The sequence below is a fragment of the Salvelinus alpinus genome, chromosome 29 (assembly GCF_045679555.1).
Source record: "Salvelinus alpinus chromosome 29, SLU_Salpinus.1, whole genome shotgun sequence".
NCBI lineage: Eukaryota > Metazoa > Chordata > Actinopteri > Salmoniformes > Salmonidae > Salvelinus > Salvelinus alpinus.
Window position 1 is genome coordinate 37355825 of NC_092114.1, and position 26081 is coordinate 37381905.

Below are 26081 nucleotides of genomic sequence, written 5' to 3' on the forward strand. Positions count from 1 at the left end.
CATAAAATATTGACTGTATTTTCAGGAGGGAAAAAAGGCCAGAAGCAGAGAAAAAAAACACTCAAAGGTTTGCGAAACACTTACTCTCCTTTCACACATCTGTACACCAACGTCCTCATAGGAGGACTGTGTAACACATGACCAATTAAAAACGGAGCAAAGAGGGAGACCCAGGAAAACACTGCAACATTAACAGAGAGACTGAAAAGTGTGTACATTGCATCCTGGAATCTCTACTGTCTGAGATTAGAAATCTTAAGCATATGAAACAAAACGTGAACAAAGAACTTAAAAATCTGGCTCCAAAGCTGATAAAAATGAGGGCAGTCGTAAAACATTAAAAACAAATACTTACACTAATTTCTATGCAAACTCACTCATACTGCAAGCGTTTGAACTGTAGTAGGCATCTAAATAGAATGACAACAGTTGGTCCATTTAGCGGTCATGAGGCAAGACAACTTGTGACCTGTTATTTTTCTATTTATCGTATAACAAAAATCAGCCATCACTTTCTCTCTGCAGTATTATAGGCTCTGCCATTTCCTCTAACCTGAATTGTAGATTGTCATTGAAACAGAAAGCCCATAAGGTCACCTTTCAGAATAGCTAAAAAGCTAATGAGCATGTCTCAGCTTAGAATGACAGGGGCCAATTCTAAAAGACTAACACTGTGCAACAGGAGACCCAAAGCCAAGTTGCCATGGTTTTTGATCAATTTGAGGTGGTTGACATAACCCTGCTGAACTGACAGTCCAACTGGCTGAGAGTTTTTAGATAACGCCAATTGAGATCGAGATTAGTTACTGCATCTTACGTTCAGCTTGCAAATGCTTAGAAGTGGACTGCTCAACAAGACTACTACCCCCCCCCCCCCCCCTAATAAAAAGTAGAATTCGGGATGGGTCAATTCTAAAAGCATTCAGTGTGGAATTGTGCACACCACACACATTTTCTTTAAACACCAAGAGAGCGAGTCTATGGGACACTACAGAAGGTAATGAAAAACATAACATTTATTTATGTCACATACCGGATAGGTGCAGAGAAATGTGTTGTTTTTACAGGGTCAGCCATAGTAGTACAGCATCCCTGGAACAAATTTGGGTTAAGTGCCTTGCTCAAGGGAATATCGATAGATTTTCCCCCCTTGTCGGCTCGGGTATTCAAACCAGCAACCTTTCGGTTAGTGCCACAACTCCCTAACGGCTAGGCTACCTGCCAGTGCTATCCAGTGTTCAGATTGGCTGGTTTTAAATCATGCATGGTAGTAAAAAAGCACCTAATATATAAAGGCATAACTTTGGCAATAACACTTAAGGTAGAAGTATGTACACGAGGGGTTGTCTGAGAAACTTGGCGTGTTTGTAAGAAAGACAGTGACTAATGGTGGAATGTGTGAGATGATGTCTAAGAACTGTTCACGTGAAACATGCAAAGTGCCAAAACATTAGCACTGTAGGCCTACAAGTGACCACTCCCACCCCTGGATGTCTACAGTGCTGCTAGGATTGGATCTCAAACTACTACAGACAAGTAGTGGGTGGAGCCAAGGTAGATGCCACATCCTGCTTGTCAATTGAGAAACTTCACTTCCAAAACCAAAAATATAAAATTTGGCCACTGCACTTTAGCAATACATATGAAAAATGCGTGCTTGTCAGGAAACAGATGGGCTCAATTTCCACCATGCACTACTTATAAGGCATTATAATCTTTAAAGGCACAACACTTTAAAAGGGCAAACGCACCACTTCCGAGTCAAGAATAAAGAAGACCTGTTTGTTTGCGTTATTGCAAGATCAGTATCACACTTGTGAGACGGTCTTGTTCGAGAATTATGAAATGTTCGGAATGTTCCCTTGCTTGAGACCGAGACAAAAATGGGAAAATCCGTATCCGCCTGTAGCTGATACCTCCTATGTTTTATCAAAGCAACCTAAAAGCCCACAAATAATCCCGTCCAGTCCCCAGTGCTGAGTGAGAATCCAGGGTACTTTCCCCTCTTCATGGCAGGAGTCATGTCCCATTTGAAACTGGTGATGGGGGCTGAAAAGGATTCTGGGAAATAAAGTCATTGTTTTAGATCTTTGTTTTTTTATTCTGCCATTTGCGGTGGTCATTGTGGGCCTAAGTGCAATATGCAGAGTTGGTCCATGCAGGTTGGCTTGAGGCTGGGTCCGAGGAAGGGGGAAATGAGGAACTCACATCGAGTCTCTGGATTGGTCCATATGTCTGAAACCGCAACAAAACCTCATGTCATTGGACAGCAGCAGTTTATGAATAAAAAGTCTAACCTTGTTGAATAATATCAGATACCAAAAAAAAAAAAAATCTTAAATCCACAGAGTATGTACTTAAGTGTTTAAAAAACGTTTTCCTACAACTTAGGATAAGTTCATTATCAACTTTTGGGGAAGTACAAAAGATAGTGAAAGCCATCCATTCACATTGCTTGACAAACAATTCCCCCCCATCTAAAATAAACAAAACACTTTCAGCTGGACTTTCCAAACTTTCCCCAGAATTTCATCATATTTATTTAACCCCTAAGTATTATCCAGAGTGAGTGTGTGTGCACAAGTGTGTGTACTGGAGTATACAGATTGTACTTACTGGCTATAAGAGGCTGCTTCTGCCATTGGTGCTGGGTCCTTTGGACCTCATCTGTTCCTGGACTGACCCTGACTGCAGAGGGGACAAAAAGTCACAAACATCACTCCCTGGTAGAATTATGTAAACTACAGTGGAGTATCAGCCAGCAAGAATCGGGGATATTGACAATCTGACCTGCTTTCTGGTATTATATGACATGTAGTCAGTCGTGTCACAAAAGTGCTATTAAAGAGTTGGTTGACAGCACCTGCATGATACCGTGACAACACTGGTTGCTAAGTAAGTGCCCTTTGCTCACTCACAACGATGTGATATGTTGATATTTCATATCCCGAATGGGAACACACTGTAGCCCCACAATTCCTAGCGGAAGTAAATAGTTGATGGATAAACTAGAGGTGTGCATGTGTGAATACAAACTAAAACATTAGAACTTAAAACAAACCTGTAGTGGGAACACTGACGGCACAGAAGGTGAGGCAGTGTCAAGATTACACAGATGTTTCGTAATGGCGTTATGGAATCATTCTGCACAATAAGATATAGGCAGCAGGGGGAAAAAGGTATATACCCAAACGGACTTTAGCCCAGCTAAACAAAAGGCAGCAGTGTTTGTCTACCACGCCTGTTTGCACTGTTCCAGTGCATTGACTCCAATTAAAAAGGGCCTTCTATCATTATCTGGGTTTTGTCATTGTTTGCAATGGAGCCGCCGGCTTAGTGCAAACACAAAACATATACACGTCTCTCATTCGGCATTAAAAGCTCATTTATGCGTTTAAAGGTCGTCAATGCTAAGCAAACAAGACTTGGTCACTAGTGAGTTGACTTGATTTTCAGCGGGATGTCAGAGTTCCATTTCATCCAGGCACAGGAAGTAGCTCGTTTCGGGTTCGTGTGCTAGACGATTGGGGGAATCATTTACCAGTGTCACGGGACACAGAGTGGGCCTTTCATTTAGCAGCCAAGGCCTTCCAGCTGTGTCCCCTGTCACTATCCCTTCTCTGTGTGCCCTCTGGAATCCCTCCCAGGGAGTGAGGAGGGACTGAGCAATAGAACCTAGGGAACATCATGGCATGGTGGTAGGAACACTTCCGCCTCTTGCACAGGCTGAGCCTTGTTCAAAAGTGGGCTGCAGGTGGCTGGCTGGCGATGGGCCAGTTTACTGAGCATGCGCAGACCAGCTGGATGGTGTGTTTACGGACATATTCAATCAATCCTTATTCAACCTCAGGAGGCTGAAGAAATTTGGCTTGTCACCAAAAGCACTCACAAACCTCTACAGATGCACAATCGAGAGCATCCTGTCGGGCTGTACCACCGCCTGGTACAGCAACTGCTCCGCCCACAACCGTAAGGCTCTCCAGAGGGTAGTGAGGTCTGCACAACGCATCACTGGGGGCAAACTACCTGCCCTCCAGGACACCTACACAACCCGATGTTACAGGAAGGCCATAAAGATCATCAAGGACAACAACCACCCGAACTACTGCCAGTGGCATGATTGTTGCTTAGGACTACCATGTAAAATGTGTAAACATTGTGTGTCAACATAGCATGTGACACTGGATCAATAACAACAACCACACGAGCCACTGCCTGTTCACCCCGCTATCCTCCAGAAGGCGAGGTCAGTACAGGTGCATCAAAGCAGGGACCGAGAGACTGAAAAACAGCTTCTACCTCAAGGCCCTCAGACTGTTAAACAGCCACCACTAACATTGAGTAGCTGCTGCCAACATACTAACTCAACTCCAGCTCACTTTAATAATGGAAATTGATCAAAAATATATCACTAGCCACTTAATATAATGTATATACTGTACTCTATATCATCTACTGCATCTTGCCATCTTTATGTAAAGCCACTTTAAATTATGCCACTTTTATTTTTACATACCCTACATTACTCATCTCATATGTATATACTGTACTCGATACCATCTACTGCATCTTGCCTATGCCGTTCTGTACCATCACTCATTCATATATCTTTATGTACATATTCTTTATCCCTTTACACTTGTGTGTATAAGGTAGTAGTTGTGGAATTGTTAGGTTAGATTACTCGTTGGTTATTACTGCATTGTCGGAACTAGAAGCACAAGCATTTCGCTACACTCGCATTAACATCTGCTAACCATGTGTATGTGACAAATACAATTTGATTTGAATGTCTATTAGCCAACGAATGGGGGTGGGACTAGTGTAGCAGTTCATGTATCAAAGCTTCATTAGTGTTTTTGTATTCATTTTTGTCCAAAGAAAACCTCTGGACGATACCGGTTACCTGGATTGTACCATGCTGCAATGATATGTTTTACGCAATATCCTCGATGATACAATTTTGCTGCAGACAAGACTTGATCCAAGTGTTGAAATAACAGTTCAGGTGTGGTGCAAATTAAACTAATTTGACATGTAATTTAAGTGTAAAGCAAAGAACAAATAACAGAAGTATTCACTATGGGCAGCCCAACGGCAATTGTTAAGAGATTGATCGGTCATGATCACTGATTGACGCATCATTCTTCTAAACAATGATTACGAAATGTGTAAAAGGATGATTTTCATTAAAGTAGCCAAAACCTTATACATACCGGCGGCAAACCTTCTGCCATCTCCCCAGAGCCAATGTGTGTGAGGTGCATAAAGTTTGTGGGCTCTCCGATCATGCTGCGGTCAATCTTCCTCCTCCTCTTCTTCTGAAACAAATGCAGGAGGTCAGTGACCAGTGACCTATAGTAACTAAAATATGGCTAGACACCTGCATAGGACAGTGGCTGTGCAACCAAAATGTAATTTTCATTCAGAAGATGCTCTGAAATTACAACAAACATGCACTTAACCGAACAATGATCTACCATTTTTCTGTCTCCAAATAAGCAGCTTGTACTATTAGAGACACAGTAGAGCATATATGTCAGAGTCAAGGCCCGCGGGCCACATCCGGCCCGCGAGAAGGTTTTTTACGGCCCCTGGGATGATCTTGATTTATTATTAGAACCGGCCCGCAGACCGCAGCAAGCCGGCAGCCCGCAGATCTTTTACACGCACCAATACTACATTTCCCACAATGCAACGGTGACGCACCGAGCAGTAGGCTGCTGTGTAAATGAGATGGAGCTGCCTTGGGAAAAACTCGTGGGTTTGACAACCGACGGAGCACCTGCGATGTGTGGACACAGGAGCGGACTGGTGGCGAAGATACGGGAAAAGATGCAAGAGGAAAACGCGACAGGTGAGCTGACAGCTTATCATTGTATCATACACCAGGAAGCGTTGTGCGGTAAAGCCTTGAAAATGGAGCATGTAATGAGCATCATCACGCGCACAGTTAACTTTATCAGAGCCAAAGGTTTGAATCACCGCCAGTTCAAGGCATTTCTGACGGAGTTAGAAACGGAGCATGGTGATTTGCCTTATCACACAGAGGTGCGATGGCTAAGCCAGGGAAAGGTGCTTCAAAGATGTTTCGAGCTTCGTGAGGAGATTTGTCTGTTCTTGGACAGCAAAGGGAAAGACACAACACAACTCCGAGACGAAATGTTTCTGTGTGAAATGGCTTTTCTGTGTGACATTACGAGTCATCTGAATGCAATGAACTTGCAGCTGCAGGGTCGGGATCATGTCATCTCTGATATGTACAGTACAGTGAAGGCATTTAAAACCAAACTGACTCTGTGGGAGACGCAGATGCGGAAAGAAAATTTGAGCCACTTTCCCAGCTGCCAGACCATGAAAGAGAAGCTCTCTACCAGTGCGTTCCCGAGCGCACAGTTGGCTGATAAAATAGGTATGCTTGCCGCTGACTTTCGACGCCGATTTGCTGACTTTGAAGCACAAAAAAGCAGGTTGGAACTGCTCGGTAACCCATTTGCTGTTGACGTGGAAAGCTCACCACCAAACCTCCAAATGGAGTTGATTGACCTCCAATGCAATGATGCACTGAGGGCAAAATATGCGGCAGTGGGTGCTGCGGAGTTCGCCCGTTTCCTCCCCGACACAATGCCCCAGCTGCGCATCCAGGCTGCTCAAACGTTGTCTATGTTTGGCAGCACATACCTGTGTGAACAACTGTTTTCTTTGATGAACCTGAACAAAACATCACACAGAAGTCGACTTACTGCTGAACACCTCCACTCAATTCTGAGGATTTCCTCAGCTCAGAGCCTTACCCCGAACATTGATGAACTTGTGGAAAAGATGGGACACCACCAAGTATCACCCTCAACCTCAAACAAGTGAACATTACTGTGCAATCACATATTTAGAGTTTTTACTCAGTTCAAGTTTAAAAGTTAAAGTTTAATATTTGTTTTCACTGCATGTTACTTCTCCTTAAACAAAGTGTTGTTTTTGATTAATAGATTTTTGCACTTTATTTTATTGTATTTCAATCCAATTATATTTTAAAAATATTTCAGTTGAGTGGATGATAGAAAATTGCTATTATTGTTTTTTTCTTTGAAGTAAATTTAGCCCACTTTTGCTAAAATAGAAAATATAGGCTACTGATGGTGCCTTGAATACCGGTTTCTTTCATTTAATGTTCATGTTATGGGGATTTTTATATAAAGGAAATTTGTCTTTTGTGTCTGTTGAAAATTAAAGATTACTGACAGAGCCATAAGAAAATATTGCTTTATTTATCTGATCATATTGGAATATATTTGTTAGGTTTTCAGTAGGTTCAATTAGGTTCACTAGACTATATGCGTCATTTAAAAAATGTTCAATGAACATTCGAACAGTCCGGCCCTCGGCTTGTAGCTAAATTTTTTATTTGGCCCTCCGTCCATTTGACTTTGACACCCCTGCAGTAGAGGAACGCTTATTTGGTTATATATGTATACCATGAGGTGGTTTTTGATCATGGGATGAAATACTATAGAACAAACAGAAGTTTATGCTGGATAGTAAACCATGTCGAAAAAGCCTCAGACTAGTGGGAATATTAAAAAGCTTTTTTTTTTTTATTACAAAAAAAATGTGATTATGTATAACAAGAATAATATATTAAATAAATCTTCATAAAAAATAAAGGCTTTTTACATTTTCCACTATATTATTAGTTTATCGTCTCCTGATGCAGACTGGCAGATGCCATATCCATTGACCAGCAACCTTTGGCTATTTTAAGTGTTACATAAGCAACTTTGACAGATGTTTACATCAAAAGAAACATGCTGCTGACCAAAGGTTAAACCCAGTATTCTATGAGCTAGCGATGTAAAACAAGGTAGACCACTGTGTGCGTGGCACGTCGGTGACTTTTCTTCTTGACGTCATCTTGAATTCTGAGGATCTGTTGGCGCATGCATACATAGCCAATGAATCAGGCATTTTACCCACCCATTCTTGTTGCTACATCGTCATTGCTGAGGAAAATCAGGTAATTCCCACAGACTCATAAAGACAGCCTTATGACCATTTTAGCAAGCATATTTTGCTACCAAATTGAGTCAGTGAACACCCAGAAATGTAAGATGCCAGGAATTGAAATCAATGAACATATGTGACCAAATCAAGGCCGCATAAGGTACATCTTTACACTTTTGACATTGTTAATCAAGTAGGAACATCTGTGTATATCGACTTCTGAGTATCAATACGGCAACATTAAAAAGGCATACCTAACCTAAGCAAATACCCAGCTGGTTGGCATCCACTGAAGTTGCAGCCATGCAGGCCATGAGTCATACCAAACGCAGAAATAATCCCTGGACAATAATGTCGCTTAATTGGGAGGAATGCCATCCCGTGGCTGATTGATGGAAAGTCTAGCTAATTGGTCAGCTGTGTGCTGCAAAAGAGAAAGTCACTTAGCAAGTTATTTTAGGGGATGCCTTCAGTATATGTTGTGTATAGCAACCATTTGGTGTCAGTAACCCTTTGGCATAGGCTATGCCTAGAAAAGTGGGTAGCAATTACATGACTTAAATATAGGAAGTTAGGCATACCCCAACATCTCATGAGAACATCAGTAAAAAAGGGTCTCAATACAGTCTTCTTCCAAAATTGACACGCCACACAAGCCCCTACCCTTTCGAGACAGTTACATTTAAATCCTTGCCTGTGTTTATTGAAAGCGATGTCTCTGTATTGTCCTCCCCCCACAATAGAACAAACACAGGCCCTAAAAATAAAAGAGGAAGGAGAGAGGGAAAATGCCCTCCCATGGGACAGAGGCCCAGACCGCATCCTCTCTCCTGAGCCGCCGGCTTTCATTGTTGGTGAGTGGGAACGGACGGACACAACCCGCCATTACGCAACTCTCCCTGCATAAACCTGGGCCAGGAAAGAGTGAGGGGTCAGGAAGGGTACCGCCCTGAGGAGTTCAAGGGTCAGCGGTCGCTTCTGGAGAGCAAAAGGGAAGTTCTACCATCAATGGGACCTCTATTCACCCCTATAATGCTCGCTAGTATGCCATCAAATGTTTTGCTTTGAAACAACATCAAGCTACTATAGGTCCAGGCATTATACTTCCCTGGACAGATCAATACAATTGTTAGAGTCTCCACATCAGACAAGAATGTAAGATAGTAAGGACATGCTTATCTATACAGGGCGTCCCCATATGATGCCTACATTACTGATGGCCACAGAACTACGCATGGTCAATAGATACAGTGCATTCGGAAAGTATTCAGACCCCTTGACTTGTTCCACATTTTGTTACATTAGTCTTGTTCTAAAATGGATTACATTTAAAAAAACAAATCCTCATCAACCTACACACAATTCCCCATAATGACGATGCGAAACAGGTTTTCGAAATGTTGGCAAAAACAAAAAAACAGAAATACCTTATTTACATAAGTATTCAAACTCTTTACTATGAGACTCGAAATTGAGCTCAGGTGCATCCTGTTTTCATTGATCATCCTTGATCAGAGTCCACCTGTGGTAAATTCAACTGATTGGACATGATTTGGAAAGGCACACACCTGTCTATAAAAAAGGTCCCATAGTTGACAGTTGATGTCAGAGCAAAAACCAAGCCATGAGGTCAAAGGAATTGTCCGTAGAGCTCTGAGACAGGATTGTGTCGAGGCACAGATCTGGGGAAGGGTACCAAAACATGTCTGCAGCATTGAAGGTCCCCAAGAATATAGCAGCCTCCATCATTCTTAAATGGAAGAAGTTTGGAACCACCAAGAATCCTCTTAGAGCTGGCCACCCGGCCAAACTGAGCAATCGGGGGAGAAGGGCCTTGATCAGGGAGGTGACCAAGAACCTAGAGTGGCCAGACAGAAGCTACTCCTCAGTAAAAGGCACATGACAGCCGCTTGGAGTTTGCAAAACGCACCTAAAGGACTCTGACCATGAGAAACAAGAATTCCTGGTCTGATGAAACCAAGATTGAACTTTTTGGCCTGAATGCGGAGCGTCACGTCTGGAGGAAACCTGGCACCATCTCTACGGTGAAGCATGGTGGTGGCAGAATCATGATGTGGGGATGTTTTTCAGCGGGGGGACTGGGAGACTAGTCAAGATCAAGGGAAAGAGGGTTCCTTGATGAAGAGCGCTCTGGACCTCAGACTGGGGCGAAGGTTCACCTTCCAACAGTACAACAACCCTAAGCATACAGCTAAGACAACACAGGAGTGGCTTCGGGACAAGTCTCTGATTGTCCTTGAGTGGCCCAGCCAGAGCCCGGACTTGAACATCTCCGGAGAGACCTGAAAATAGCTGTGCAGCGACTCCCCAAATACAGGTGAAAGGGAGAGAAACTCCCCAAATACAGGTGTTCGAGAAAACCCGAGGCTGTAGTCGCTGCCAAAGTTGCTTCAACAAAGTACTGAGTAAAGAATCTGAATACTTAAATGTAAACTTAATCTTTTTTTTAATATACATTTGCTTTTTCATTATTGGGTATTGTGTATAGATTGAGGGGGGAACTATTTAATCAATTTTAGAATAAGGCTGTAATGTAAGAAAATATGGAAAAAGTCAAGGGGTCTGAATACTTTCCAAATGCACTGTATAGCACAGGCAACGTCTCTTTGTTGAACATGTGCTATGGGTCAGATGGTCAGTGAATTTTAATGGCTGTAATTCACCCTAAGTATAGTGAGTGTGCAATAAATCAAAGATGGCACTCTTTCAAGATATCGCTCATGTGGATGCCACTGAACTGCAAGCTATAAAACGTCGCCCGTTTAAAGACATCAGCCGGTAAGTGATTGCAGATGGAGTCTGAAAAACACCATAAATACATCAGCCTTTGCCAACAGATTTATTGGACTTTGATGCATTTAAAAAAAGGGTCCCCCATAACATCTTGGCGTAAAACCAAATGGGTAAAGAGGTCTTTCGGGCAGTGGTTCACTTTAGGCTGTTCTAAGCATGCATTTAGGACTCCAAAAATATTTATTTTCAAGTTCTAGTGTGGTCAGAGTAAGCTTGCTTGGCTGCCTGGGATGCCCAAACCTTGCCTTTGGGTACTATACTTGCAAGACTTGCCAGGGACCTCCACAACCTCTGAAACATATTGTGGCATGAGAGGGTTGAATAGAAGTGGTCAGAGTCTAATATAGAGCATGCTTGTGGAGTATAGTCCATAGTCTATTACTAGTCTCTATTCTAGTCTAATACAACTATTAGATGGGGAATTTTGTGAAACCTGACATAGAGAACGTTTTATATAACTCTACATGAGTAAATAAGAGGCAGCTGGCCCAGACTCACCGGTGGGGGTTTGGCCACCACGCAGCAGCCCATCTTGTGCCAGAACTCGCTCATTCCTGGGCTCCGCCGGTTCAGCGCCCTGCTCTCTGTCGCCGCCTTGCAGGCTGGTGAAGACAGGTAGCCCCTGTGACCCTCAATCTTGGGATAGTCCTGGTGCATCCAGATCCCTTGCATCAGATAGCCAAAGTTGGTCAAGCCCTAAACCCAGCACCTGCAAATATCAGGTCCTGATTCTCTCAAGCCTCCCGGTGTCTTAATCCTTCTCCGGGTATCCAGTCAGATTAAAGTCCGTTGGGTTTAATCTGTTGAGACGGAAGTTTATTAAAATAATAGCCAATGTAATGTGAATATAGTCCTACTAGTTCATTTTATTTTGATGCAACATACCACTGAAAATCTACTAAGGTAGCGCCGTACCGGTATACATTTTACTTGATTCTGCCCAAACCAGCATCTTGTCTTGAACAGTGTTTTGCTTGCACCATTTTAAAATAATGCAATTCTTTGTGAGTACGTTCAAAGGGATGAATTGTGCTGATGACACATTGAATCACAGACCTGGACGACAGGATAAAGATTCAAGTGTGTAGTCTGACCACAGAACACAGGGGGGGCAACTTCTGTTCCAGGTTCTAACCGAAGGGAACACAAACAGGCATAACATGTCTAACATATAGCTTCACAAACAAGTGACAAGCACATTAGACATGGGAAAGACATTCCATGGGTGGAAGACATCTGCAAACAGTAAGGACCAATTGCCCTTGTAAGAACCTAAGCATCCGCCATTCGCCTCTAGGTTGTTCCTGTCTCGTCCCATGAAAAAGCCAAAACAACACACCGGAGGGCCATCTCTGAAGCCATTTATATTCCCTCTGCAGTGTGAAAGAAAGTTCTGCCAAGACCATTACACTTCAAAGTTGGTTTATACTACTTAGTGTTGTCGTTTATTGCTGTGTTTAAGATTGTCACTGATGATCCGTTAAGCCAAATTAGAGCGGCAGCTTTTTTTGAGAGTAGTGGTGACTTGGTTACCGCCTGCTCTGACGATTCTGCTTCTACAGGTTGTTTTCCACCACTGGGTTTGGACTTGAGTTTCCTTTGGGCCCGCTGCCGATCGTTTGATTACACTTTTCATAATGACATGGCTCTCTTCCAGCTCTGTTTTATCATGCCCAGAGGCTGTGTGAGACAGGGAGGAAACTGTTAAGGAATGTGTGTGGTGGAGTGTCCTGCTCTCACACACACACACACACACACACGCCTATACTCTCTCAAACCCGATACAAAAATACTGTAGAAATAACCCCCTTCAGACATTAAAATTAGCACATTGTTCTGGAAAACATTTGGGTGGGGCAGAGTAAGATTAAAACTAAAGCACCACACACAGTGAGGGTTGCTTGATAGCACAAGCACATAGCTGGCATATGGGCACCACCGTGGTTTTAACAGGTAAGCTACTAGCCTGACACCACTTCGAGTCAACTGGCCGCTCACTGTATAGTTCACTTACTAAAAAGTCTATTTGGTTAACAGTCATCAGGGCAGTCAGAAAGCTAGTATCCTGGTGTACAGTAAAAGCATCATGGTTGTAGAAGATGGGTGTCAGTGGATGTGGAGAAGTTCTCAACCCCCATGGCCCCTTGGGATGAGGTGGAAGTCTGCACACACACTTATGATGATATAAGGGGCGTGGATGGATGCCAAGGCAGGCAGTGCCAAAAACACTGGCCCATCATTATATCACCAAGGCCCTTCAGGCAGGCACCAGTCAAACAGGACACAGGCGTCTGTAGAGTAGACACTAGTTGAGCCATCCTTGCTCTGTGGGGTTCAGACAAGTTCGACCCAGACTTTGCCTCTCTCTGCGTTGACCGCTTACCGTTTTCCCCCGGAGCAGGTGCACTTAAAGTGATTATAGTGAGGACACACACACACAGCATTGTGAGAACACCGTACTCGGAAGGAGGGCTTGAACTGTGAACTGTCTGTAGGACAGAACTGGGGCTCAGAATATCTCCTGTGGCACACTATTTAAAGGAGAGTAACCTCATGACCAAGCCTCCCATGATTCACAGCACAGAAGAGGGGGTGACAAACTCAGTGCAGTTGAAATACTTGTCCCGTGAGGTAAGGATTAACGGAAACTCCCGCTTTGGGCTCATCTGGTCTCTGACGGCATGCTCATCATCTTGTATAAATAAACCGGCTCTCCAGAGATCTGGGGCCATCTCGTTCTAATTTGAGGTTTCCCCCGAAGAGCAGCCTAACCTCTTCAGAAGAGTGCCAGTCCAGTTCTGTTGAATTACAGTACTGTACTTCTGGAGACTCATCTGTTAAAGTGCTGGAGAGACCTTGATAAGATGGTGCCAAATTGTACATGTCTTCTAAGTCCGCAGCCGTTTATTTGTTCAACTACCACTGGCAACCATGTGGGAACTGGGAAGAATCCTTCTGGGTCCCCAGAAGGGATTATTTCCCTCTACCCAACGTCTTGTCGTCTTATCATTAAAAATGGCCAAGGTGGTTTTTCAGACCATACAAAATGTACAAATGGTTGACAGTTTAAAAAAGTTCTTAACCCTGCCAGGATCCCTTGAGACAATGCTTCTTTGTGCCAAAACCATCCAGCGGCCGACCTTCTACGAACGCAAGTGTGTCTTTGTATTGACAGAGTGAGAACTCACAAAGTACAGTGAAAACTGAGGTTGTCTGAGAGTGTATTACCTTAGTGGATTTCAAAGTCAACTCTGTACAAAACACATGATGGAATCCTCCTGCCCTCACTCACTGGACTCCGTGTCAGTCTACATTAACATGATCCTCAGTGCAGCCGAGGCTTCCCTGTTATCTGTGCTGAACAGGCAGAAAAGCCAAAATAAGAAGGATGACAAAAGCACTGTGAGACTTAACCTTATTAAATGACACTAAGCGTGACATGACAAACACCACAATATAGCTACAGTAGCATGTGATGCATCATGAATCCCATTTTCAAAGTTCTCACCTAACCCAGTTTCTCTCGTGAAAGGGGAAATCGATTCAATTATCGCCTTCAAGAAAATACGTTTTCAGACAAGTCAACAACTTGACCTTTCTAAGGCAGTTAGCATAACCGCTATTCTCAGTATGGGTTTGTTCATTTCATTTCCCCATGGGTCGGCTGACAGTGATGCTACTTCCTGCTAACACTGACGTGGCTAAAAATTCCTCAGACCTGCCAACATACTCCCCCTGTAAGATAAATGTGGCTAAACACATTTCATTACAGCCCCCTCTTCCAAATAGTCAGAATGAACAGCAGATGTATATAAAAACATCAACGGCTACCCTCAGTCTGTATTCAAAAGAGATCCTGTTATAACTTGCTGGGATTTAGTTCATTGAGAAACGATACAACAGACAAGAGATACTGATGAAAAAGATGTTGAACCCTGACTAAAGACCAGCTCACACCAAGGCTAGTAGAGAGTAACCCAACAATGCGATAACCAAGTAATAGATCCAGCTCTAAATGTGAGCTGGCAACGGTACTGTAGGGTTTCATACACTGGTAGTGACCCTCGAACCTCAACTCGTTCAACGATATCTAAAGCCTTGTTCAAACTGCAGGCCTCAATGCTCAAATCGGTTTTGGAATACTGACTGTCCAAACAGTTAAATAAAAACAGCAAGTTACAAGTGACCAAATCGGATGTGTGTGTTCAAACAGCAGTCATTTGCCGACTTGGCTATCCTAGTTGTCATATACTGAACAAAAATATTTAAAAAAGGCAACATGCAACAATTTCCATGATTTTACTGAGTTACAGTTCATATGAGGAAATCAGTCAATTGAAATAGATTCATTAGGCCCTAATCTATGAATGTCACATGACTGGGCAGAGGCACAGCCATGGGTGGGCCTGAGAAAGCATAGGGTGGCACTTGGGAGGCAGGCCCAGCCAATCAGAATTTGTTTTTCCCCACAAAAGGACTTTATTACAGACTGAAATTTAGGAGTATTTCTTCAGCTGTCCAGGTGGCTGGTCTCAGACCATCCCGCAGGTGAAGAAGCCGGATGTGGAGGTCCTGGGCTGGCGTGGTTACATATGGTCTGCGGTTGTGAGGGCAGATGGACATACTGCCAAATTCTTGAAAATGACATTGAGGCAGTTTAGAGACTAACATTACATTCTCTGGTAACAGCTCTGGTGAACATTCCTGCAGTCAGCATGCCAATTGCACCTTCCCTCAAGACATCTGTGGCATTGTGTTGTGTGACAAAACTGCACATTTTAGAGTGTTGTTTTAATGTCCCCAGCACAAAGTGCACCTGTGTAATGATCATGCCATTTAATCAATCAGTTACTTGATATGCCACACATGTCAGGTGGATGGATTATCTTGGAAAATGAGAAATGCTCACTAACAGGGATGTAAACAAATTTGTGCACAACTTAAGAGAAATAATTGCTGGGATCTTTTCTTTCAGCTCATGAAACATGGGACCAACACTTTACATGTTGCGTTTATATGTGTTCAGTGTAGTAACAACAGGTGTGTGCGCAGTGGTGTAGGCTGATTGGTGGTGGTACTCGTGCTTCCTATCATTCAGAAGTTATGTAGCAAGCTAAGGTGACACCAATGCCTGTCATGGACGGTTACCAGTTGCTTTGAATGTTCAAAATCATTGTGTAAGAACAACTTTAAAACCTCAAAAAGGATAAGATCATCTAACTTTCAAAACGAGTCCTTTTTGGCTAACCACAGCAGACAACTAGCTAGCTGTTTAGCTTTGTAGTACATGCACTAATTTGTTTGTAATTTGTTTGCCAATGTGAACCAGGCTTATTAGCAACAACAACATTGGGACTAAAATGCTCAGTATTACACCCTTGTTAGCAGGTTCTCTGTTTTAAAGTGGCAATCTGCAGTTGAAACAAAGCGTACTACCTGACACTTTTTCAGTAAAAAGCTGAGGGATGGGGCTGGAGTAATGTAAACACTCAAATTTCATAGACAGAGCATCCATGATATCCACAGGTAAAAATCTGTCGTTCTGCCCATGAGCAAGGCAGGTAACCCACTGTTCCCCGGGCGCCGAAGACGTGGATATCGATTATGGCAGCCCAGTGAAGAGGCGACTCTGGGATGCTGGCCTTCTAGGCAGAGTTGCAAAGAAAAAGCCATATCTCAGACTGGCCAATATAAAGAAAAGATGAAGATGGGCAAAACAACACAGACACTGGACAGAGGAACTAGAAGGACAGCATCCCGGAGTCACCTCTTCACCGTTGACGTTGAGACTGGTGGTTTGCGGGTACTATTTAACAAAGCTGCCAGTTGAGGACTCAAGAGGCCTCTGTTTCTCAAACTAGATACTAATTTACTTGTCCTCTTGCTCAGTTGTGCACCGGGGCCTACCACTCTTTCTATTCTGGTTAGAGACAGTTTGCGCTGCTCTGTGAAGGGAGTAGTACACAGCGTTGTACGAGGTCTTCAGTTTCTCGCATGGAATAGCCTTCATTTCTCAGAACAAGAATAGACTGACGAGTTTCAGAAGAAAGTTTTGTTTCTGGCCATTTTGAGCCTGTAATTGGACCTCCAAATGCTGATGCTCCAGATACTCAACTAGTCTAAAGGCCAGTTTTATTGCTTCTTTAATCATCACAGCAGTTTTCAGCTGTGCTAACAATTGCAAAAGGGTTTTCTAATGATCAATTAGCCTTTTAAAATCATAAACTTGGATTAGCTAACCCAATGTGCTATTGTAACACAAGAGTGACGGTTGCTGATACTGGGCCTCCGTACGCCTATGTAGATATTCCATAAAAAAATCTTCCGTTTCCAGCTACAATAATCATTCACAACATTAACAGTGTCTACACTGTATTTCTGATCAATTTGATGTTATTTTAAAAATGGACAAAAGTGCTTTTCTTTCAAAAACAAGGACATTTCTAAGTGACTCCAAACTTTTGAACGGTAGTGTGTGTAGCAACTCCAGATTGCCCCTTTAATGGTCACAAACAGATGACATGCTCAATAGCTACACCCCTATAAAATAAACGTTTGCAAATGAAATAGCCCCTGCCAGCTACGTACCTACCAACTGGGTCAAATCTTGGATGTGAGTCAGTGGCTCACTGTCAAGAGAAGTGGAAAAGGAGGGGAGTGGTCTTTGACGGAGGAATTACAGTGAGGCCTTTTCATGGGGTCTGGTTAAAACTTTTCAACTGGTTAACGGCACCTTTAAAAATTGTCCTACGTCAGTTTTCAAGCAACGGCTTTTGAACAACATGGCTCTTTCATGGAATCCAGTGCACTGCCATCCAGTGCACTGCCATCCACGATTAGACAGATGGTTCAGGTGTTTATATTTGCTTTGGAACGCTGAGGTCTTTGGGACAGTTGCTTTAAAAAATATCTAAATGCATCTGTGTAGTGATGCCTGCCTGGCACTAAATTAAAAGCAGGTAGGCCTAAATTGATATAGTAGGTGCTGATAGGTCTCTTCAAAATCAAGTTAGATGTTTTCAGGTCTGAAAGAGGTCTAGTGTTGATGTGTCCATTGTCCACATCACCTGTTGTGTAGTGTGCAAATATGTTTCAATTTCAAATGAATGGGGAGAGAACCATTAGTGCATACCAGTTCACATAGTGTTCTGTCCACCCAGAATGAGTTACCGGTAGGCCTACTGAAATAGGTCTCCAAAGTAAGACACTCCCCTCATGAAAGGTTAAGTATGGTCAATGTACACATGAAAGTTTCACTTACAGTATAATTAAAAACAAAAAATTAAGTAATAAGTAGGTATTGTCTGAAGCCAAAAAAGGTAAGTCACATGAGCACTACATTGTCTACTTCACCCATGCTCTACCAAGGTTGTCCAGCAAACAGCTTTTACTTACGACAGTAGATATGCTGGTATATTGTACTTCAAACAATGTGTAGGAAAGTTGCTTAGGATTCAAACCTTCTCAAACAGCCTACTTCATACTGTTAAGAGGTGCTCCCACAATAATGTGATTTGTACTGCATACAAGATAAAGTATTGGATTCTTCCTCTACTTTTAAGTTTTATTTATTTATTTGATTATATGAAAGCAAGCTTTGCTTCTATACTTACAAGACCATCTGGCTTGATTGAGTGAGCCGTTTTGTCTTGTAGTAATGCATGTGCAACGTGCCTGTTATTTTCCATTTAAACGGTAATTTATTTTACTTGTTTGGGATAGGGGGCAGTATTTTCACGTTTGGATGAAAAGCATGCCCAGAGTAAACTGCCTGCTACTCAGGCCCAGAAGCTAATATATGCATATTATTAGTAGATTTGGATAGAAAACACCCTGAAGTTTCTAAAACTGTTTGAATGATGTCTGTGAGTATAACAGAACTCATATGGCAGGCGAAAACCTGAGAAAAATCCAACCAGGAAGTGGGAAATCTGAGGTTTGTAGGTTTTCAAGTCTTTGCCTATCCAATATACAGTGTAAATGGGGTTATATTGCACTTCCGAAGACTTCCACTAGATGTCAACAGTCTTTAGAACCTTGTTTCAGGCTTCTACTATGAAGGGGGAGCGAATAAGAGCTGTTTGACTAATTTTATCTCCATTTCTGCTTTTTGTGACTCCTCTCTTTGGCTGGAAAATGGCTGTATGTTTTTTTGGGACTAGGCACTGACCTAACAATCATATGGTGTCCTTTCGCTGTAAAGCCTTTTTGAAATCGGACACAATGGCTAGATGAACAAGAAGTTAAGCTTTAATTTGGTGTATTGCACTTGTGAATGTATGAAAGTTAAATATTTCAAAAAAAATGTTTGAATTTCGCGCTCTGCCATTTCAGCGGATGCTGTCAAGGGGTTCCGCTTTAAGCAATACATGTCACTGAGAAAAATATTTCATAATCCCATACATTTACGGTCAAAAGGTGTGCAACATAACAAGTGGTGGTGTGTTGGACATAGTCACTCATAGTTTTATTCGCCTCTATCTGCATTCCTGATTTCTGTAACCATTAGCTTATCTGTGTAATATTGACTTAGGCTCAAAACCACTTGTTTTGCAAACATGGTCCTGTTTTATCAATTGCTGTGCTGATCAATGGACAGTTCATTGCCTCTGTCAAATAAATATGCATCTTAAAGTTGTTTGTATTTGTACTTATTTTTGCAGTAAAGATGGTGACACTACAATAAAACACATTTAGGACTACAATATGTAGATCTATGCCTACTGCCTAATGATAGATATACATTATTTTAATATCAGGACACTAAAGTAAATTATCCTGCTGAAGAGTATTAATTCGGCTGTTTGAATCCTAAGAAACCTGCCTACAAATTGTTTGAAGTACAACAGACCAACATAGTTACTGTAGTAGGTTGTGGAAAATATTGGAGATCAAGAAAAAGAGGGAGCAAGCGCTGCGTGTATATTATTTGTAATCTAAAGAGCACCTGTTTGGCACAATATCATTTTTCTGATCGTTTGGAACAATGTAAACAAAATTTATTAGAAGCGCACCAGAAAGTGTATTTAAAAAGTTTTGGGGGGGGAAAGCCTTTACTACAGCAAAGACTAAAAACACTTACATGCATTCGTGAACGCAATTGCCGACATGGAACAGTTTATATATTGTTCACGATAATTATTCAAGGGTCTGTTATTTTATTTTAAAACTAAAATGCTTGATTGCATATCAAATCACGAATGATTCGTATGCTGTATGATGACATGAACGAATGAATGATGGATCGCTACAGTAAGCCTATATAAAAGTATTGAAATATAGGCCTAAGTAAGTTACGGTATTAAGACTACAAAAGATGGCTCTTAGGCCTACAGCTCGATGGTAGTTTTACAAGGCTGCTATACTAAACCTACTAATGATAATGACATGACTTATTATAATGACCATAATAATAACAATACAAAAGAGATGAAGAAAAAGGAGGGTTATTATAATAAATATAATTATTTTGACAATTTGGAACAGTGTAAACACTAAATTCCTCCCAGAGTGCTAAGAACCTTGGCGTGATCCTGGACAACACCCTGTCGTTCTCAACTAACATCAAGGCGGTGACCCGTTCCTGTAGGTTCATGCTCTACAACATTCGCAGAGTACGACCCTGCCTCACGCAGGAAGCGGCGCAGGTCCTAATCCAGGCACTTGTCATCTCCCGTCTGGATTACTGCAACTCGCTGTTGGCTGGGCTCCTTGCCTGTGCCATTAAACCCCTACAACTCATCCAGAACGCCGCAGCCCGTCTGGTGTTCAACTTTCCCAAGTTCTCTCACGTCACCCCGCTCCTCCGCTCTCTCCACTGGCTTCCAGTTGAAGCTCGCATCCGCTACAAGACCATGGTGCTTGCCTACGGAGCTGTGAGGGGAACGGCACCTCCGTACCTTCAGGCTCTGATCAGGCCCTACACCCAAACAAGGGCACTGCGTTCATCCACCTCTGGCCTGCTCGCCTCCCTACCTCTGAGGAAGTACAGTTCCCGCTCAGCCCAGTCAAAACTGTTTGCTGCTCTGGCACCCCAATGGTGGAACAAACTCCCTCACGACGCCAGGTCAGCGGAGTCAATCACCACCTTCCGGAGACACCTGAAACCCCACCTCTTTAAGGAATACCTAGGATAGGATAAAGTAATCCTTCTAAACCCCCCCCCCTTAAAAGAGTTAGATGCACTATTGTAAAGTGGTTGTTCCACTGGATATCATAAGGTGAATGCACCAATTTGTAAGTCGCTCTGGATAAGAGCGTCTGCTAAATGACTTAAATGTAAATGTAAATTAATTATAAGTAATACCAGAGGCTGTTCTAACTAGAGAAATAAAAGTGTAAAGTCTATTACAGCAGAGCAAATATCAAAAACAGACGAATTTGTGAAATTATTTATCTGACATTAATTGAACACTCAAAAAGGCAACACAAGCTGGAGCTGTCTTATTTCTGTAGAGATAGATAGCCAGGCACATTTAACAGTTAGAATGTTGATTATAGACCTAATTAAGCTGGGGTTTCCTCTTGCTCGCTTTTCTTAAACAATTAAGGCAACAGCTGTTTTCTCCTCTCCTGCCTCCACTGCATTGTTCTCAACATCAATATGCTAAGTAACTTCGCTATTATGCACATAGCAACATGGTCTAGGAAAAGGTGCCAATTAAACAGCGCACTGATGTTTCATAACTGCGGACAGCGACCGCTATTCAACTTGGGAGAAAGCGCATTTGTTATAAAATTATATTTTTTATTAGTGTTGCACCATTGTGTGTAATATAACCATATACAATTTCAGTAGCACGTCTTAGAGTGATGGACTGTGCCATCCCCACAGCCTCCACAATGGATTAGTACATTCAAACAGGCGCGAATCAGACTGAAACACCATGAAATGTAGATATATATTTAAAAAATTGCTACTGCTCAACTGGCTTAGATATGATGGTAGGGAGATTTGAATTTAACATTGAGCTTCAAATCAATTATAATAATACAGAAAAATGCTAAATGTTCTCTCTTCACCCCCACTACTTATGTCGCTAATGTGACAGTGTACATTAGGGTGTCCTTCTAAAGAAAGGAGCAACTTCAAACTTTAAGCGTTCCTATCTGCAACAAGGACAAAGTAAAATTTACAGGAAAGAATGCAGTTAATGTCCCAGTGGGATCCTCGACCTCCATGACTCAATACAGCTAGTTTGACATTTCCTGCCATCTTTGTTGAAATTATCAACCCAGTGTGTGACAGGTCATAGGTTACACCACAGAGTTCCACACTAGCAGGGCTAAAGTACACTCCCCATGTGCCAGGCTCAGCTGTGCATGTTGGCTGTTCGGATCACCTCAGACATGAACTGAAAACCCTAACAAACCAAAGACAGACAGAATTCTCATGGCCTTGCATAAAGTTTATATACTCTTTATACTTTACTGCTACCATATGTTACACATACTTATAGTTTTCTATTATACCAAAGACCGGCAGTAGAGACAACCTCCAAAACCAGTTGTTGGAATTTGAGGTGATGTAAAGTGAGGTAAACTAGAGATGTGAGAAATAGTAAACAAAACTGGATTATGCATGGATTAAGAGATTTTTACGATCATCCACAGTCTAGCAATCCTCGCTATATGGGCCACGTTACAATTCCCACCAAGTGGATTAACCCTATTGGCGCGATGCGCAGGGTATTTGTCTTTCACGGCAGCGACCCCGGTTCGCTTTCCTGCCGTTCGCTACAATATTATCAAGCTGAAGAACTCAACATTGAGGTTGGAGCAGAGAGTACTGAAGGGGAGCCAAATCCAGCACTGACCAACGGGCTTTCCCATAATGGAGAAGCAATAGTCTGAAGGAGTATGAGACCATTTCCAGTCTCATCCCAAAACTATGCCCTCCTGAAAATAGACCACAATGGCTTACTTTACCCCATGCATTCAACTGACTGAGCCACTGTCGCCAGCCTGACTTCCTTAAGTCTTAAACCGCTAATTTGGGACTGCCCAAAAAAGTTTTGTCTAGTCATGCACAGGCTATGCAATTTGTCAAGCACTCTTCTTTTCAAGGAATGAATACTCAGTGTCTAGTTTAAAACATTAATGTAAGTGAACAATACACAAACAGAACATTGAATGAAAGCTGAGAGTGGGCTTGAATTACTCTAGCCCTTGATCATTACTCTGTTCCATTACACATAAGAGTCATTGGACGAAGGAGTCTTCTGTATGGGGGAGTTTTGTTAAGAGCCCTGACACTCGGTCTGAACATTAACACGCATCATTTGTGGTACGGTTTTGGAAGCATAAAAGGATCTTTCATATCATCGACAAATAATAAAATACACTACTGGTCAAAAGTTTTAGAACACCTACTCCATCAAGGTTTTTTTCTTTATTTTCTACATTGTAGAATAATAGTGAAGACATCAAAACTATTAAATAACATATGGAGTCATGTAGTAAGCAAAAAGTGTTAAATCAAAATATATTTTATATTTGAGATTCTTCAAATAGCCACCATTTGCCTTGATGACAGCTTTGCAGACTCTTCGCATTCTCTCAACCAGCTTCACCTGGAATGCTTTTCCAACAGTCTTGAAGGAGTGCCAACATATGCTAAGCACTTGTTGGCTGCTTTTCCTTCACTCCATGGTCCAACTCACTCCAAACCATCTTAATTTGTTTGAGGTTGCGGGATTGTGGAGGCCAGGTCATTGATGCAGCACTCCATCGCTCTCCTTCTTGGTCAAATAGCCCATACACAGCCTGGGGGTGTGTTTTGGGTCATTGTCTTGTTGAAAAACAAATGATAGTCCCACTAAGCGCAAACCAGATGGGATGGCGTAGCGCTGCAGAATGCTGTGGTAGCCATGTTGGTTAAGTGTGCCTTGAATTCAAAATAAATCAGATGGTGTGGGGGTGCTTTACTGGTGACACTAACACCTCCTCGCCATACTTTACAGTGGAAAATACATATGCAGAGATCATCTGTTCACCCACACCACATCTCACAAAGACACGGAGGTCAGAACCAAAAGTCTCCAATTTGGACTCCAGACCAAAGGACAAATTTCCACCGGTCTATTGTCCATTGCTCATGTTTCTTGGCCCAAGCAAGTCTCTTCTTCTTATTGGTGTCCTTTAGTAGTGGTTTCTTTGCAACAATTTGACCATGAAGGCCTGATTCACACAGTCTCCTATGAACAGTTGATGTTGAGATGTGTCTGTTACTTGAACTCTGTCAAGCATTTATTTGGCCTGCAATTTCTGAGGCTGGTAACTCTAATGAACTTATCCTCTGCAGCGGAGGTAACTCTGGGTCTTCCGGTCCTGTGGCGGTCCTCATGAGAGCCAGTTTTATCATAGCGCTTGATGGTTTTTACAACTGCATTTGAAGAAACTTACAAAGTTCTTGAAATTTTCCAGATTGACTGACCTTCATGTCTTAAAGTAGTGATGGACTGTCATTTCTCTTTGCTTATTTCAGCGGTTCTTGCCATAATATGGACTTGGTCTTTTACCAAATAGAGGGCTATCATCTGTATACCAACCCTACCTTGTCACAACACAACTGATTGGCTCTAATACATTAAGAAGGAAAGAAATTCCACAAATTAACTTATGCCGCCACACCTGTTCATTGAAATACATACCAGGTGACTACCTCATGAAGCTGGTTGAGAGAATGCTAAGAGTGTGCAAAGCTGTCATCAAGGCAAAGGGTGGCTATTTGAAGAATCTCTACAATGTAGAAAATAGTAAAAATAAAATAAAAACCCTTGAATGAGTAGGTGTTCTAACTTTTGACCGGTAGTGTCTAAATTTTTGGGGGTTAGTGTTCCCACACAGCTAAATCTCCATGTTACCGTGCGTTTTAAAGAAGACCACCTATGCTAATTAGCTATCTAGCATGCTCCTAACACCTGTGTGCGTAATGGAAGAAGGCAGCCAGAAACGTGTTGTCACTGAATAATACTGTCAGTTGCAACTGTGATAAAGGCAGTTTAAACAGGGTACAGAAAGTGTATATTTTGAATTTGTTAAATTATTTTGAAGTGATATAAAAAGTAAAGGCTTTATGTTTCTAGAACCGTATCACAATTGAGAATCGAATCACGTTTAGAGATTGAGTATTTGGCTGTTTTGCCTACCAGACCCAGTCTGCCTCTGAAAATAACATTATGTCCTTTGACGTTATCGAGAAACGGTAGGCTCTTTAAGTGTACATCTTGGGTTAGGCAGAGGAAGTGGAGGAAGTTTCTGATGAACTTCACCAACACTTCCTTCCCCATGGAAAGCATCATTTAACCTTCAAATAGTAACGACTTGAGTTTGATAGAATCAGGTATTTTAAAACAATGAATCAATTCAATCAATGTTGAAAATGTCAAAGTACAGGCAGATCTAGATTCTAGGCAACATTAACAAAATTGTCTCTGGGTTTGGCCAACTACAACCCTAATCAGTTAGAGAAACAATGTAACAATGACCACGTACCCACTTTCATTGTCAGAATTAGTTAGAAGGCTAGCCAACATGAAGAGGAAACTATAAATAGCGGCATACGTTTGGAGCCATCTTACCTCCGTTCTTAAATGTGCCCAAACAATTTGGATAGCCAGCAGCAAAAGTATCCGTTTGATGCCTTTTCAAACACCAACGTATAGCACCGACCGCACGTATGCTGTTTCTCTCCGTTTTTGAGGTGTGGTTCCAAGTTGTTCAATCAGGAAATTCAGATGTTTTAAAATACTTGTTCAAAAGCTTATTTTTGCCGGTAAAGTCAAACAGCACCCCTTATGGACATAAACGCACTTTGCGTTTTGAAATTAGATGAATTACTTCGTGTCATCATAAGGTCAACACTGCAACCTACAGGGCAATTGCAGGTATAGGCCTATTCTTACTATTCAATCCATTCCGATTTTCAATAAACCTACGCCGTATGTATTGGACTGAACATGGACCCAAGATGTGCCTATTTATGCTTTTCATAATATCAGATGATGACATAGACCAACGTTTATCAGTAAATTGTCCAACTTTATTAGCCTATCATTATATTACATCACATTATTATTATTACATTATCGGTATAGCCTTGATCATTATTGGTCGATTTTCGCAAAAATGACTGTATTTTGCCATAATTTAATAGCAACCCATATCATTTTTTTATGTACAACAATTGCAAAAATGTTTTATGCACAATAATTAGTTAATAAAACAGTAGGCCTATTTGATTTTACGTCACAAAAACCCAATGCACG

At 42.0% G+C, this 26081-nt stretch overlaps 1 protein-coding gene across 3 annotated transcripts; it reads right to left on the minus strand.

Moving 5' to 3' along the window:
• On the minus strand, positions 1–25584 carry LOC139558658 (CDC42 small effector protein 1-like). Of its 3 annotated transcripts, XM_071373925.1 has the most exons (6): positions 25395–25522; positions 11869–11942; positions 11311–11612; positions 5217–5318; positions 2617–2688; positions 1–2235 (listed from the first exon to the last, which is right to left on the minus strand). In XM_071373925.1, exons 3-5 carry the CDS (start codon positions 11482–11484, stop codon positions 2620–2622), a joined length of 345 nt encoding a protein of 114 aa, XP_071230026.1. In that variant the 5' UTR covers positions 11485–11612; positions 11869–11942; positions 25395–25522; the 3' UTR covers positions 1–2235; positions 2617–2619. The 3 variants fall into 3 exon arrangements, with proteins under 3 accessions (XP_071230026.1, XP_071230025.1, XP_071230024.1); XM_071373924.1 differs by lacking the exon at positions 11869–11942 and having other exon boundaries at positions 25395–25584; XM_071373923.1 differs by lacking the exon at positions 11869–11942 and having other exon boundaries at positions 5217–5321; positions 25395–25583.
• Positions 25585–26081: the final 497 nt, after the last annotated feature.

What these genes read in the sequence shown, in the direction of transcription:
- LOC139558658 (XM_071373923.1), bottom strand. Translation starts at nt 11,484, where the DNA reads ATGCAAGGGATCTGGATGCACCAGGACTATCCCAAGATTGAGGGTCAC. An exon ending in TGGTGGCCAAACCCCCACCG is followed by an intron (nt 5,322 to 11,310) that starts GTGAGTCTGGGC and finishes CATTTGTTTCAG; the next exon opens with AAGAAGAGGAGGAGGAAGAT. An exon ending in TGGCAGAAGGTTTGCCGCCG is followed by an intron (nt 2,689 to 5,216) that starts GTATGTATAAGG and finishes TCCCCTCTGCAG; the next exon opens with TCAGGGTCAGTCCAGGAACA.